Source organism: Anabrus simplex, chromosome 2, assembly GCF_040414725.1.
Source record: "Anabrus simplex isolate iqAnaSimp1 chromosome 2, ASM4041472v1, whole genome shotgun sequence".
NCBI lineage: Eukaryota > Metazoa > Arthropoda > Insecta > Orthoptera > Tettigoniidae > Anabrus > Anabrus simplex.
In genome coordinates, this window is record NC_090266.1 from 965,320,170 (window position 1) to 965,336,236 (window position 16,067).

Consider the following 16,067-nt stretch of genomic DNA (forward strand, 5'->3'; position numbering starts at 1 on the left):
AAATGCCATGCTCCCTGTCAGAAATTCAAAGGAAAGTAATTCCCGATGCAACAGAAGTATTTACAGAAAAGAAATTAAGCATTTGTCATACCTCATCATGAAACAGGTAGTACTGCCCGAAAATGGAGACTCCTGGGCACATGTCCCTAAGGACGGAGACGACGTTAGATGTTCCTCCCTCCACACAGGCCAAAGTCCATCTCAAAATATCCAGAGAGAGACCAGGTATTTATACAGTGGAGTAGAGGGGAAATAATGAGAAAAAATATGTCTGGAAGATTCCAGAGGTTACTGGAGTATGCGCGACAAACCAGGCGATGTCGTATGACGTCAGCTGGCGAGAAGGAAGTCAGTTTATCGTAGATTGTAGAAATTGATAGAGCAGAGTTCATGCAAAGTATGATGTGTCCAAATTCACTGAAGTATGTAAGTCCAGTTGCAGAGAAAGTACGGTTTATGTCAAGATGAAGGTAAGTCCATATTAATAGTAGAAAAAAGGTTATGTGCATGGCGATTTTCATAGCAATAGGTGCCGGTGACATGAGGAGTCTGTTACACTATCTGCCGGGCACCAGAAAAAAAATCCAAAGGATTTTTTTGTTTTGTCGTTGTTGTAGTTGAAATAGTTGTTGTCATTGAAGAACGAAGACTTCTGGTAGGAGACGAAAAACAGAAGATACAGTTGAGTGGCGATGGCAAGACGGGCCCAGGAACAGCGATGGAGGGCCCTTCCAAGAGCTGGAGCGGGGGTCAAGAGCAGCCGCAACGGTGTAGCAAGGAGCAAGAATACTGAAAGACAAAATAAAAGGCGCCAAAAAATATCCAAACACGATAAACATGCCTAAGTATACAAATAGGAAATACAAAAAGGTAGGGGAGGAAGGGGAAAAAGAAAAGGGCTAACGTGTTAGCAAAGGGAAAAGGTAAGGAAAGAAGGGTAGTTAGAAATTGACATATAAATATATATAAATATAAAAAACGGCAATGAAAAATAAGAGCAATTATAAAAGAGAAAAAGAAAATGGTTGGGAAGATATATTTACACTCCCATTACAAACTGTGCCAACTGGGCTGGGAGGGAGACTGGAGAAACCTGTGTGGAGGGGGCGAATGAAAAGAAAAATAATTCCATAAAGGGAGAGAAAAAAAAGGGAGGGATGAGGTAGACAAACAAAGGGAAAGAAAAAACAAAGAAAAATAAATAACACCGGGAGTATTAGACATTTCCAGACCAGATGCAGAAGAGAAAAAAAAATAGAAAGAAGAGGAGGTAATAACTGGAAAAAGAAAACACAGGGCAAAAGAACTCAAGATGTGAAAGTTTAAGGATGAAATCGCTTGAGCTGATTCAGATGAAGTTTCTTAGTGTCAAACAAATCAGTAGTAGATTGCAAAAATACAGTGACAGGGGTAGGGAAAGACAAAATACGATATGGTCCAAGAGCAAGTTTAGCAGAGGTAGCATTAATTGCCGAGCTGTGCGGATGATTAGCAACGAGGACTAAATCGCCAATTTTGAAGTTGGATGGCTTATGACGAGTATTATAAGCTTTTTCATGCACTTGTTGAGCTTTTAGCAATTGATCAAAGGCATCTTTCCAGAGTGATGAAGAGGATGACTGATCAGAAGATTCAAAAAGGTTGTGCAGATCCCAATTTAGGGAAAGAGGAATTTGAAGATCACGACCAAGAAAAAGCTTAGCCAGAGTTTGAGCAGTAGAACTATTGATACTGGAATTAAAGGCTAACGCCAAAGAGGAAAGATGAGAATCCCAGTCTTTCTGGAAAGAACTATGAAATATAGATAAAGTAACTTTGAGATTACAGTGATACCTTTCCACGGTGTTGGACTGAGGGTGGTAGGGAGAAGTCAAAATACGTTTGATACCCAGTTGAAAGCACATAATAAAAAAGACACTTGAAGTAAAAATAGAAGCATTATCAGAAACAATATTAGCAGGCAAACCAGTAATAGGAAAGATTTGTTCAGTGAGTAAATTAATGATGATCTTAGTAGAAATTTTCCATAAGGGTTGAAGGACTAGAAATTTTGAAAAGACATCCAACAAGGTGAAAATATACAAGTTGTCGCGAGAAGAACGAACTATGGGTCCAACTAGATCAATGAAAAAGGTTTGGGCAGGGTGAGTGGGTGGAAGGGCAGAATGAAGACCAGCAGACTTTATGTTTAAAGGTTTAGATTTTTGACACAATTCACAAGTTTGAACAAAGTTGCGAATAGACTTACGCATTTGAGGCCAAAAGAAAAGAGAGGCTATACGGTTGTACATTTTAGTGATGCCTAGATGTCCACCCACAGGGGAGGAATGATAATATTGCAGGATCATGGGTTGAAGAGCCTGTGGAAGCTCCACTTTAGGAGAAGCTCAATTGCATCTAGTTGGGGAGCAGTGGCATAAATATGCTGATGACTGAAGACGTGGTTCATAGGGAAATCGAGGGGATCTACCAAAGGAATTTGAACGTGTGGATTGAAAAAAAAGAGATAGAGGCCATAGCATTATTATAAATAAGGCCAGTATGAGCAAAAAAATCATACCCCAGTATAACAGGAAGTGAGCCATTATTAACCACTTGAAATTCAAATGGCCAAGAAAATTTGGAAATTTTAACATTAAGTTTTAGTTGACCCACGATTTCAAGAGAGTGTTGAGATATAGTTAGACATCTGAGGGTAGAAGGGCGTATTTGAAAATGTGGATGTGTTTGCAAAAGTTGCTGAAAAAAGGAGAAACTGATTAGAGAAATTGCAGAACCTGAATCTAATAAGGCTAAGGAGGGAGTGTTATGTAACTGTACAAGAGTATATGACTGTGATTTAGTACCAGAAGAGAATGTTGACGAAACATGAGGCAGATTTTGCCCATGAGGTCGTGAGTTGCCTACTGACAACGGGAATTGAAGTTTCCCAAAGTAGAATTGGTACAATTTCGTGCTAAGTGCCCCATAGCCTGACACCGATAACAGCGGAGCCGAGAGATATTACTCTGAAAAGGTGGACGAGTGGTAGAAGGCGTGCGAGTTGTTGAAGTGTTAAACTGGGGAGGTGGAGTGGAAGAATAAGAAAAATTACTATGGGTATTTAGAATATCTAGTTGAGCAATATTGTAAAGCTGAGGAATAGTAGTGGGTGGCATAAAGTGATTGATGATTTGACGGAAGGCTGGAGAGGCATAAAATCGAATAAGAGAAATAATTTCCTGGGGATGTTGAGCAATAGCTAACACATCAGAATAGCCGATAATGGAGTCAAGATAATCATAAGCCGATTCATCTGGACGTTGATGACGTCTGATATATTTGTTACTCAGTTGTTGTCGAATTTCATGAGGCAAAAAATAAGTATGTAAAACTGAGTGAAAATGAGCCCAATCATGAGAAGACTTCATATATTGGAGTCAAAAGTTACTAAGATGACCAGATTTTTTTGGGTAAAGCAACTAAAGCAATTGGGAAAATGGAGCCAAGTCAGTTTGTAGAAATTTGCGAACTGAAAAAAGCCATGACAGAATTTCTACCAAGAAAAGTAAAATTCCTGTTATTCATTCAGTAAACTATGATATTTTTACATACTTCAACAAGATTAAAGTTTGATTTTTGCACATTGTGGTAATGCTATGTGCCTTTTCCTGTACATTGAGTTTCTGAAAGTAGTTTTCCATTTTCACACCAGGCAAATGCTGGGGCTGTAACTTAAGTCCATGATCAGTTCCTTCCTAATCCTAGCCCAGTCCTACCGCAGTGTCATCATAAGACCAGTCCGAATTGGTGCAATGTAAAACAAAAAGCAAACAATTATATAGTCTAATTGGAAATAAAAGTTCTGTGGGTCTGTAATTAATTTGCATTATAATATAATTGAAGAATCGCATTATGTAAATTATGTAAATCAAACATTGATGTCACCATTGATGTTCTATATACGAAGGTAATCCCACCACAAGTTCCTTTTCATTGACATATAAAGTGCCCCTTAGTTCACATCCATTTAGATGCTCATGTCTTGTGTTTTAGGTTTTGTGATTTTGACAAACTTGTTATGTAGGAGTCCAGTAATGTGGGAATTTGTCTCTGTAAATTGAGTGTCTAGTTCGAGGGCCACTGACCGAGTTGGCCATGTGCTTAGGGTCGTGCAACTGTGAGCTTGTATTCAGGAGATAGTGGGTTCAAATCCCACTGTTGACAGCCCTGAAGATGGTTTTTCTTGGTTTCCCATTTTCATGCCAGGCAGGTGCTGGGGCTGTATCTTAATTAAGGTGATGCCGGGCTGAGTGACTCAGATGGTTGAGGCCCTGGCCTTCTGACTCCAACTTGGCAGGTTCCATCCTGGCTCAATCCGATGGTATTTGAAGGTGCTCAAATACGTCAGCCTCATGCCGATAGATTTACTGGCACGTAAAAGAATCCTGCGGGACTAAATTGTAGCATCTCAGTGTCTCCGAAAACCATAAAAGTAGTTAGTGGGACCTAATGCTAATAACATTACAATTAAGATGATGGCCACTACCTTCCCAATCCTAACCCGTTCCCATCCTTCCTTTGCCAAAAGACTTCAGTGTGTTACTGTTGCATTAAACAATTAGCAAAAAAAATAACAAAATGTCAAGGGCCCCTTCGGTGCACGTGCCATCACCTGGATTTAATGGCATAAGACGGCGTACTTATTAGGATTTACTTGATACAGAACTCTGAAATGTAACAAAGCCTTGGATTCAAGTGGAGTGATTTTGATGTCCAAACTTATGACGGAAAAGGTACATTTTATAGTGTAGAAGAACAAATCATACCGAAATTTAATTCTTTGAACTCTGTTTGGACTAATACAGAATTCAACTTCTGGGTCTTAAGACTTGTGTATTATGTAAGTTGCTCATTATATGTTTCCCTGCTCTGTAAAAATCATTACAGAATGGAATAATAGTATGCTTGTAGTCGTTTAGTGTCATTATTTCCCTGCTACTAGTAGTGTTCAGTTTTTGTATAGACATGAACACACGGTCGCTGCAGGGCACATAATGAAGGTTTGTTGGGAGAAACTTGGCTCACATCAGTAAGAGTTTTGCATAATGGTATGTGCTTGTATATTGGAGAAGTGGTGTGTTTGGAAGAAATGTGCACTGTGATCCGATATGAGTGGGCTAATAGCTGTTGTACACTCTGTGAAATTTACAGGAAACTCATAGTTGTGTATGGTTATTTTGTATCACCTGTTCTGACGATATAGAGATAGTGCAAAATGCTTGCTAAAGAAAAAGTGGACATTTGTGACTAAGTTTGATACAATTTGTCCCATCGCTACCCATTATGCTGAAACTATTGCAGACGTGAATGAACTGATACAAGAAAATATAATAATCACGGTTTATGAAGGGATGATAATGGACATTTATGTTGAAGAGTTCATAATATCATCCATGGCGGCGTAGGATATTGCGAAGTTCATGCATATTGGGTTTCCCATCACCTTCCTCTTGGCCATCATTGGTTCAGAATGGCTTTCAGCATTGATGGTCTAACGTAATGGGCATTGTGATTGGAGATGAGGCATTCATTCATTCATTCACGCCCAAAATCAAGATTACATTGATGAAGTGTATTATCTGGGTTCTCCAGTAAGAGAGAAATTCAAGATAATTGTTGCTGTAGTCTAAGATGCCATGGGTATTCTGCTCATTGACTTTTTTGAACGAAAACTTATTGGTCAGTATTGTCAAACCTTGGAGAAGTTGAGATTGGCAATTTGACCCAAATGATTATCCTGACCTTCTCTCAGCTGGTGTCATCCTGCTCGATGAAAGTGCTCACTGTACTTGGCTGCACTATAATGACCACAATTTTAGAAATGGTGTGGGAATGGCTCCTTCCTACAGTCCTGATTTAACGTGTGATTTTTGTCCATTTCCAGCATTGAAGAGGGAGTTGCACGATCAGTGTTTCCAAACTGGTGCTGAAGTCGAGGCCACTCTAAGGCCACTGGGCCTAAAACTGGAATTTTTTTGTGGAGGGGTTCGATAAATTGATGCAGGGTTGGGACACGTACCTCGCTGCTGGTGGAATTTGCATGGAGAAAAAAGAGTGAGGGAGGGTAATTTGATAGCTAAATGAGTGACTAATGGATGCATCTTGAGCAACTTTTCAGTTTGAGTAATATATTTGAAGTAATGACCATCTTTGAATTTGCCATGTATTTCTATGTCAACAGAAATATCATTCATTTCTTACTTCTTCTTCAACTGTAGGAGGTGCTTTGTAGGTGTATATTACTACTAAATTAATCTGCATCCGGGAGATAGTAGGTTCGAATCCCACTATCGGCAGCCCTGAAAATGGTTTTCCGTGGTTTCCCATTTTCACACCAGGCAAATGCTGGGGCTGTACCTTAATTAAGGCCACGGCCGCTTCCTTCCAACTCCTAGGCCTTTCCTATCCCATCGTCGCCATAAGACCTATCTGTGTCGGTGCGACGTAAAGCCCATAGCAAAAAAAAAAATAAATTAATCTGTTATAATGTAGGATCTCGTTTAAAACTGTTGGGGTGGCACAGTATATATACGAGGGTGCATCAAATATAAGCCAGAATTTAAAATTAGCGCCTCTGGTAGCGAATGGAAATTGGTGGGACTTTGAGAGGATGTTGGTGGGGATGTCTGGAGTAGGGGTCTTGATGCATCACACACACCACAGAGTGACCGCTCATTTCAGTACACCACAAGTGAGCAAGAGGCACACACGTCCCATCATGCAGAGCATAATCATCAAATTTCTGGTGAAAGAATGCACCAGAGTTTCGGAAATTTCAAGAAGGCTCCATGCACAGTTTGGGGAAGCAACCCTTTCAAAAACCCAGGTGTATGAATGGCACAGACAGTTTTTGGTAGGATGGGAAGCAATGGAAAATGAGCCCCACCAAAGACAACCATGGACAAGCATCACTGCAGACAACATTCATACTTTTTGTGACCTTATTGAAGAAAATTGGTGCATAGACATTTTTTAAATTGCTTCACTCGTAGGAATAAGCTTTTGGAAGTGTTCAGCCATCGTCAGTAATGAACTCAACATTCAGAAATTGTCTGCCAGGTGGGGTTCCTAGTCTCCTCACACAGGGACACAAAAATTTGCACTAGGAAGTTTGTCAGAAGCATCTGAATTTCTACAAGGGGGAAGAATATATTTTGGACCACTGAAAGAAGAACTGGGAGAAAAGCGATTTTGTGATGATGCAGTGGTAGAGGAGTACGTGTGCAGCTGGCTGCACACACATTCTTTTTCTTTCTGTGAGGACGGCATCAAAAAGTTGCCAAGTCAGTGGCAAAAATGTGTGTCAAATTTGGAAGGTGAAGTTGGAAAATTTGACCGTACACCACAACAAATGTTGACAACTATCCTAATGTGAATTTTCCTCACGTTTCTCAACACTCAAGGCACCTACTTGACTAATACCTTGCCACTATTCCAATTATAATTCTGTAAAATTACTGTATATGTATTAGTGGGGATCGAGAGTAAAATAGTACATCAGAAGTCATTCCCTCTCACAATGACATTGGTTACTATGGCATTCATAGCCTATAAAACTTAACACAGTAGATCTACTGTTTTGTTGTTCACAGAATTGTAATTATATTTTATATTGAATATTTTTATTTCTTTATGGTTAGTGACTATGCCTGCACATAAAAAGTAGTTGACAGTATCCGTTTTTGTGTTATATAAATTTCAGTTCTAAGTGCATGTGTCAATTGAACATTTTTGTGCACAGTGTGAAATGAAGCAACTGGAAGATAACTAATTTTCTATGTAAGAGTTTTATGTAGTTAATAAAGTTATTATAAAGCATCTGGGAACATATTGGTGAAGTCTAGTGTTTGAATTCTATTTCACTAGAATGAGTTTAAACAAAATATGGCATGGATATTTTCTCAATGCTTGTATGCTCATTTCTGAACCTTAGTGAGCATACAAAGAATTACTAGTTACATGTCATATGTAGAATTAGTTGTTCACCTTGGTGAACATACAAGGAATTACTAGTTTCATGTGATATGTAGAATTAGTCGTAGATGGCTTTGAGTGAAGAAATGATGTTCATTGTTTAGTACTTTACTCCTGTCAGCTGCAGTAATGTAGATATTCTTCAGAATGTGCACCACAGGCTTGCAGATTTTCGTATCAGCGCAATAAAATAAAATTATCCTTGTATCTGATAATGTACCCTTTTCAGAGCCAGATTTCCTGTCACTTCACTAAGATACAAGTACCCCACTGTTTCTCTGCTGGAGAATGAACACTTCCATCTAGGATTTGGTGTGGTGAAGTTTGCAGGTATGGGTCTTTACACTGTGAAGCTGTTCATAAACCTTCACTGTCACTGCTTGTTATTTTTTCCCATAATCATTTACCTTTCAGTATGACATTTGGATATCATTTCTGCTAAAATTGACTGTGAAATAGGTCATGTTAGGTGTTAAGTATTTCGAAAAGATTAACCTGGGAATTCCCATGCAACATTCTTAAAACCAAGATGAATTTTCTTCTGTACTTCTAAGTATTTCAAAATCATAAATTTCTGATCATCAAATAATTGGTAGGTATTAATGGACTGTATAATACATGACTTCAAGATTTGCATCCGTTGGCACTGAGGTTTATAGTAGTTGGGACATACAGAAATTTGTCAGAATTTGAATGGCATTAGAAATTCTTTCATCCAGTACATTTCTACTATAAAAGTTGCATTCATATTGGTGGAATGTACCACAATCAATTTTCTTGTGCAGGTTTCTTAATAAGTGGATCTCTCTATAGTCTAATATTATAGAAATGCTTGGAAGGGAATATGAAATATTTTATAGCTTTAGTCGATACCCCTGTCCTAGCACCTCATTCATGGGTGCTCTACAGTGAGGAAATCGGCTGTTTTTAAGGCTACATTATTAAATTTACTGCTTTGTAAATTTTCATGTTGCTTTATCTTTCAAACTTTGAAGTGCTCTTTTCTGCCTTTCTCAAATTATATTAACCCAGTCACTTAGCAACAGGTCATGTAGTTTGATCAACATACTAGTGTGTATTTTCATTCTTGTTTAACCCATAAATGTCCCTGGCTGCTGCTGTGCTTCATTCATTAATCATGATGCTGATTTTTAAAGTCACTATAATAATCTTCGAGTGCATAAGTTGAAATGTAAAGCTATAGCTGGTGTGAATCATTGAGATATGGAGCAGAGCAACACAGTTCAGAATTTAAAAAACTGTACGAAATATGTCTATTCAGATACACCTTTTTCTGTGTTTTGTTTTACATTCCTCTCTTATATTTTTGCCTCTAATATATATTTTCTTGTTACCAAAATAGTGCTTTTCATCTCATTTTGAGACCCATTTAACTTCTGGTACATTTCAGAAATATTGTGACTAGCATACTACCTCATTGTTCGGACCAACTTATGAATTTCCTTTAAGACACTCATGTACTTAACGTTAATAGGTATTCAATTTTCAGTTACTCCTCAAGCAATTCAATACACTCATCCTTTCGTGCTTAATTGTGGCAATTATTGTTTTTATAAGTGTCATTTACAAGTATGCATACTTAGTTATTTTAAACTGTGTGATTGAGATTTATCTGTAGCTTTTATAATAACCTGTTTTATTGTTTTCTTCAGTCCACCCCCCGTTCCCTGTTTAACTCAGATTATTTGCAAAATTTTAGTTGACTGCCTTCCTCAGTCACTTCCTGTTATTATGATTGGTGAGTAAATTCCTGCCCTCTCATTCAATTGGAGTGAGAGACATTTCTGTTTTACTCTGTTCCCTCTCTCTCCTGCTCATTCATCATACCAAATGTATGTTTATTTTATTTATTTTGTAATATACGTAAATTAATAGCAGTTTTAGGTTCTGAATTTATTGCAATTTGAATGTAATATGGGAGATAATTAGAATTATTTTTATACTTGACTATGTTTATTATTACAGCTTTACGTGCATTAATGTTTTTAATTTTTTTATTTTTTTATTTCTCTGCAGACGGAAGAGTCGCTAAGTGAATTACAAGTCAGTATGAATCCTTTAGTAAGCAAAAAGGTATTATCTATGCTGAAAGAAACATTTGCTGATAAAGATGGCAGTAAAGCTTCAGAACATCAACATCAAGATATGTAGAAACTAAGAACTAATTTGTGATTCAAAAGTTTTAACCTGATTAGTGCAAAATGGAAGTTACAAGCAATACAGAAACAGTTTTGTGTGGGCCATGCATGTGAAATATTGAAAGACATGATGAACATGTTTTAAACACCAGTCATGAATGTATAATATTAATTAACTTGTTATTTATGCAAAGGACCAAAGTGAATAGTCAAATTGGGATGATATTAGGTTGTATGGACTAGTCTTTAAAGTTGGAGTGGAAGGATATTAAATATGAATAGTTTCATATGGATTTTGATCTGTTGTTGTTTCATAGTTACCAGATTGATTACAACCGAGACCCAGATATGTTCATTACTTGTGCTCTGTGAGCGACATAAATCTGAAATGTATTTATGAATTTACTTTTTTTAATTGTGTCTTCCTTAATGTTTGTCTATCTGTTTGTCATAGATAACTTGTGTGTTGCCAAGGGTGTTTGACCTATGAAGAATAACTTATTTAAATGTATTCATTATTCCTGATTAGAATTATTTAAAATGAAATGCAGATACAGTTAATTGGAAATGTTACACTTGTTATGAATGTCAATTGTGATGCACAAGAAGTGTGCTGTTATTAGATGTTAAATGCTAATAGATTATTTATTATAAACTGAATATTGTCTGTATTTTTAATATTTCAAGCTATTTCTATATTATGCATTCTGTTCATATGCTAAATATGGAAGGAAAAGAGCTGAAATCTAACAACCAGTAAGTTATGAAGTTATGATGTTACGTCCTGTAGCCAGCACCACAAAACTTGTCGTGTAGCAGCCAGTTGTCAGGTTAGTAACTGGTTTGTACAGGTAGTGTCATATCACTTTGAAAATAGTGCTTTTCATAATCCATCTATCAGTATCCAAGTTCTTTATATTCTTAGTCTGATTTTTACAATATGATAAAGAAACAAGTCTGAAAGAAGGAAACACGTTATGATAGTTGTGTAAGAAAATGGAAAGAGGGAAGTGTACAAAGATGTTGGCTCTGAATATTTGAGGAAGAGAGTCATCCCCCCTCCCTTCCTTCTTTTATATTAATGGTTAAGATTCAAAGAAGAACGTGGGGGTAAAAGGCAAATAAGGAAGAGTAGAAAGCAGCAGTCTGGATTAACTGATAGTACTTGAGGATCTCCTTGCTAAGGCTGTGAAGTTTATTTTTCTTTGGCTCTTATGATAAACTCATCTTCACTGGGGAGGGGGTGATATGTTTGAAATGTGAATTGAAAGTAATTTATGCCCCACAGGCTCAAAACCAAAATTTCAATTAGTTGGGAACACTATTTGATATGTAGAGAGGTGAGTGGATAGAACTGGATTATGACCAATGTAAGATGCTGTTCTGTATATGACAGTGTCTTCTGGGAGCATTATTTATGGATTTTTTTCCTGTTTATGGATTTTTATTGCTATTTCTATTTACAGGGATTATGAAGCCATTAAATCTTTAGCATTAAAATTTCCATTTGGAATTGTTGGCTATTTAAGAAAAAAAGAAAAATGTAATAATTCAGTTTTGGCCTGTTGATTACTGTGTCATTTAAATAGTGTGGTTGAGCCAGGAGCTCATAACTTCTGTGTTCCTCAGGTGACAGCACATGTCGAATAAAAATAAAATTATTAGGAAGTCCTTTAAATAATCTTATTTCGCTTCCTGTCACTTTGCACCCTTTCCTTTGTGCCAGATTTGAGAATGAAGTTCAAAGCAGATTAGTTATGTATTAGTTTTACACAGCATTTTTGTTAGTAAGATGTTGCAAATTATCTAATGCCCGTGTTATTTCAATACAACAGCAAGTATACTGGTGAATATTTTGTCACATTGGTGACTTTTCACCTCAAAGAAACATATGAAAGTAATAGATTGTGGCTAGGAAACAGTGGCCAAAAGGATTGTATATTAGATATGGGGGGAATAAGAAAAATACTACAACTTTTCTCAGTTATGTAGAATGATTTGTGCTGTTAGGTTAATTTATTCTACCTCATTTATAAGTTTCTTTCCAGCTTGTTTGGGGATCTTGTGCAACTTTTCTTTCCTTACCCAGGTTGTGAAGCAACACACACAAGGCTTGCTCTTTCTTTGTCACCTGGAACATTTTTTATAAAGATCATTATTAATGCTGTGTTTGAGTGGTTTAGTAACCATTTTTGTGTAACTTATCATTTAAAGAAAGGAGCATTTCTTTTCAACCTTATGGTAAGCATAATTTGCTTAGTAATCTAGGAATTGGTAGAAGAAGGATATTGTAGTATTTCTCAAATATTGGTAAGCATACTCCCTTTGAACTTTCTCTCTCTCAGCTTATTTCGAACATCAATGTTGAGAAAAGCAAACAGAAAATCGTATGTCTTTGACCCAGCCCAAGTTCTCCTTTGTATTTTGGTTTCAATATTTTCTTGATTGTTGTCAGCTCGTATCTCAGAGTTAATGTCATAAATTAAGAGAAAAAAATACAAATTATAGTTCTTGAACTACCTACATGATATCTATTCTCATCTTTGAAAGGTAATAAATTTTATATTCTTGAGACTTGGTAAAGGCATGCCTTTGAAATGGTATTTGAAATAACTTAGTAGCCTATACAGAAAAATATAGCAAATATGCCTTTCATCGCTGCATATTTGAAGTCATGTTTATTAGCTCATTCTGTATAACCACTAGTGAAGACTAATCAAGCAAACAAACTTTGAAACCTTTTTTTTAGAAGCACTACTACATTATTTGAAGTATGATTCTTGCATAATTTTACTTATGCATTTCTGTCTATGTAAAATGAAATTAAATACCTGTTAAGAAATGCTGTGACTATTTTGTGCACTTTTGCTTTGAGATATAATGAAATTTGTCATAACTTCCAGATAAAGTTAGTTTTAAGCAGTCACTCTTCTCAAATAAAACTCATTTCTTTCTACATGCAGAAAGCAATGCAGTGGAGTAATTGGAAGATTATGGTAAGCTGAATTCTCCATAGCTTTCTTGGTCTACTTTTTAAAATCTGAATATTAAGGGAAGCGTACTAATTGCAAAATTATTGTCTTCCATTAGGATTGAACTGTCATATTTTTAGAAATGTTTAAATTTAAAGATGATTTATTTTTTCTCTCAAAGAACAATTACAACAGCTGTCTAAAATGACTTGAATAGAAACTTTAAGAGTTCCATAAAATTTAGAGAACTTCAGGCTAGGGTTGATGACATGATCCATGTAATTGAGTAGGGTACTGGTTACAGTGGTGCCTCCGTGGCTCAGGCGGCAGCGCGCCGGCCTCTCACCGATGGGTTCCATGGTTCAAATCCCGGTCACTCCATGTGAGATTTGTGCTGGACACAGCAGAGGCAGGACAGATTTTTCCGTGGGTACTCCAGTTTCCCCCGTCATCTTTCATTCCAGCAGCACTCTCCAATATCATTTCATTTCATCTGTCAGTCATTAATCATTGCCCCAGAGGAGTGCAACAGGCTTCAGCAGCTGGCACAATTACTATCCTCGCTGCTAGATGGGGGTTTCATTCATTCCATTCCTGACCCGGTCAAATGACTGGAAAAATAGGCTGAGGATTTTCATTTACTTTTCTCACTTGTTATAGTGGTTACTCACTGAAAAAAATATCCAAGCACCTGTTACTTCAGTTATAGATATCCAAAAACCCGGGTACTTGTTTACCCGTTCGTTACACGTAGTATCAGTCGTACCCTGTAATAAGTTGCTTTTGTACATTCTCGGCAGTGCATTTGATTCCCTTTCCTGCTGAGAGATTGTTTCTCTACTCCACAATCTTTTTGTTGTTAAATGTTGCTCTGAGCCATTGAGGGTTGTGGTTTTCCCTTAATTTTTGATAATTAAAAATCCATGTCCACTGTCGGCAGCCCTGAAAATGGTTTTCCATGGTTTCCCATTTTCACACCAGGCAAATGCCGGGGCTGTACCTTAATTAAGGCACGGCCGCTTCCTTCCAATTCCTAGGCCTTTCCTATCCCATCGTCGCCGTAAGACGTATCTGTGTCGGTGCGACGTTAAGCAAATAGAAGAAAAAAAAAACAACTTGTATGGTATACACCAAAATATACACTACTCATTTTTGCACAGTGTGCATGCGCACGCCTAAGCGCCTGCGTGTTGTTACATCGCCATGATGAATTGTTAGTTGTGTAAAGAACATTGTGCTCTGTGAGTGGAAGCGACAATGGGTCTCGTGACGGAGGAAAAAGTGTTTGTAGTAGAGTATTATTTTCGCTCGTACGGAAACTGTTATCAGGGTGGGCCGAGTTTAAAGTTAGTGGCGGAACAATATCATGAACACTTCAATAAGCTAGCACCTAACAACACAGCTATGCTATCTATTGTTAAAAAATATCATAGTATGGGTATTGTATTGTGTCAACTCAAGGGAAGTTCTGGTAGGCCAGTAACTGTGTCCACAAATGAAAATCATGGACGTGTCCTCAGTCAGATGTTCCAGTCTCCAAAGCAAAGTCTTCGGCGAACAGCCTTGAAATTAAACATCAGCCCTATGTCACTTTGACGATTGTTCAAAGACATAGGTGGATTTCCATACTGAATACAGGTTGGGCAACGATTGACGGAGCATGATAGGCATGTCAGGGTGGAATATTGTGCACAAGTTTTGGCCATGGTGTACGAGGATCCAGATTTCTTGTTCAATGTTTGGTTCTCCGACGAAAGTCACATTCACTTGGATGGTTTTATCAATCACCAATCAACTCGCTTTCTGGGTTTTGAGAGGCCAGACACTATAGTCCAGAAACCGCTACATAGTGTGTATGTGACGATTTGGTGTGCAGTGTCAGGAAATGGTGTGCTAGGTCCGTATTTCATAGAGAATGATGGTGATGCACCTCTTACTGTTAACGAGGAACGCTATAGGAACATGGTGATCAGGCCATTTATTCAGGATCTAAGAAGGTTTTGTCGTGCCAGAAACATGCAGATGAATAGACAGTGGTTCCTGCCACACCGCTTGACAGACTATGGCTATGCTGCAAGAAACCTTTCCAGGAAGAGTAATTTTTCCCGCGGAACTGAGTTCCCCCACCCATCACATTCCCCCGATCTCACACCACCTGATGCTTACGTGTGGGGAATGTTAATGGAGCAAATTTTCAATTGTCCAGATCCACCCAAAACTGTGCCTGCATTACGTCAGAAGTTCGTTTTGTTCTTTGGGACTCTGCAGTAATCTATGTTCCAGAATATGTTGGAAAATCTGCGTGATCCTTATGAACACTGCCTACAGCGCAATGGAGCACACTTTGAACATTTACATTATCATCTCGATAAGTAAGGTAATGACAATAAGACTAACACAATTTCCAGTACTGTATATTTTGGCGCATACTGTATAAACTAAACTAAACCAAACCAAACCCCATGGCACAACAGTCCCATGGCCTATCACGGGATTGTTGCTCAGTCCGAAAGCCTGCAGATTACAAGGTGTCGTGAGGTCAGCACAATGAATCATCTCAGTCGTTATTCTTGATTTTATAAACCAGGGCTGCTATCTCACCATCAGATTGCTACCTAATTGTAATCACACTAGCTGAATGGACCTCTAACCAGCGCTATGAACCAGGTAAAAATTCTTGACATGGCTGGGATTCAAACCCTGGGCCTCTGTGTAAGAAGCAAGCACACTACCCCTCTACCGCGTGGCCAGCTAAAATATATAAATGTCTTTTGTAAAAATTATTCTTGAACAGATTTTTGCATGGGTTGGAATGTTTGTGTATTGGCTCATTATGTTTTATTTTTGCTAATAAAAAGATTAATGTGTGGCTGTCAGATTTAAGTGTAAGCCTAAATCATATTTTTTTAATAAAATAACT

The 16,067-nt window shown here is 37.6% G+C and overlaps 1 protein-coding gene across 5 annotated transcripts in view; it reads left to right on the top strand.

The window, feature by feature from the left end:
- The window catches only part of GramD1B (GRAM domain containing 1B), a 557,013-nt gene extending 545,170 nt beyond the window's left edge, over positions 1–11,843 (top strand). For 4 of the 5 annotated variants that reach the window (XM_067141766.2, XM_067141764.2, XM_067141763.2 and 1 more), the window contains one exon: positions 10,054–11,843. In XM_067141766.2, coding sequence (XP_066997867.1) covers positions 10,054–10,188 — 135 coding nt within the window. In that variant the 3' untranslated portion in view covers positions 10,189–11,843. Of the gene's footprint in view, positions 1–8,245; positions 8,347–10,053 lie in introns of all 5 variants that reach the window. The other variant, XM_067141765.2, reaches the window with a different exon arrangement.
- The last annotated feature ends 4,224 nt before the right edge of the window (positions 11,844–16,067 follow it).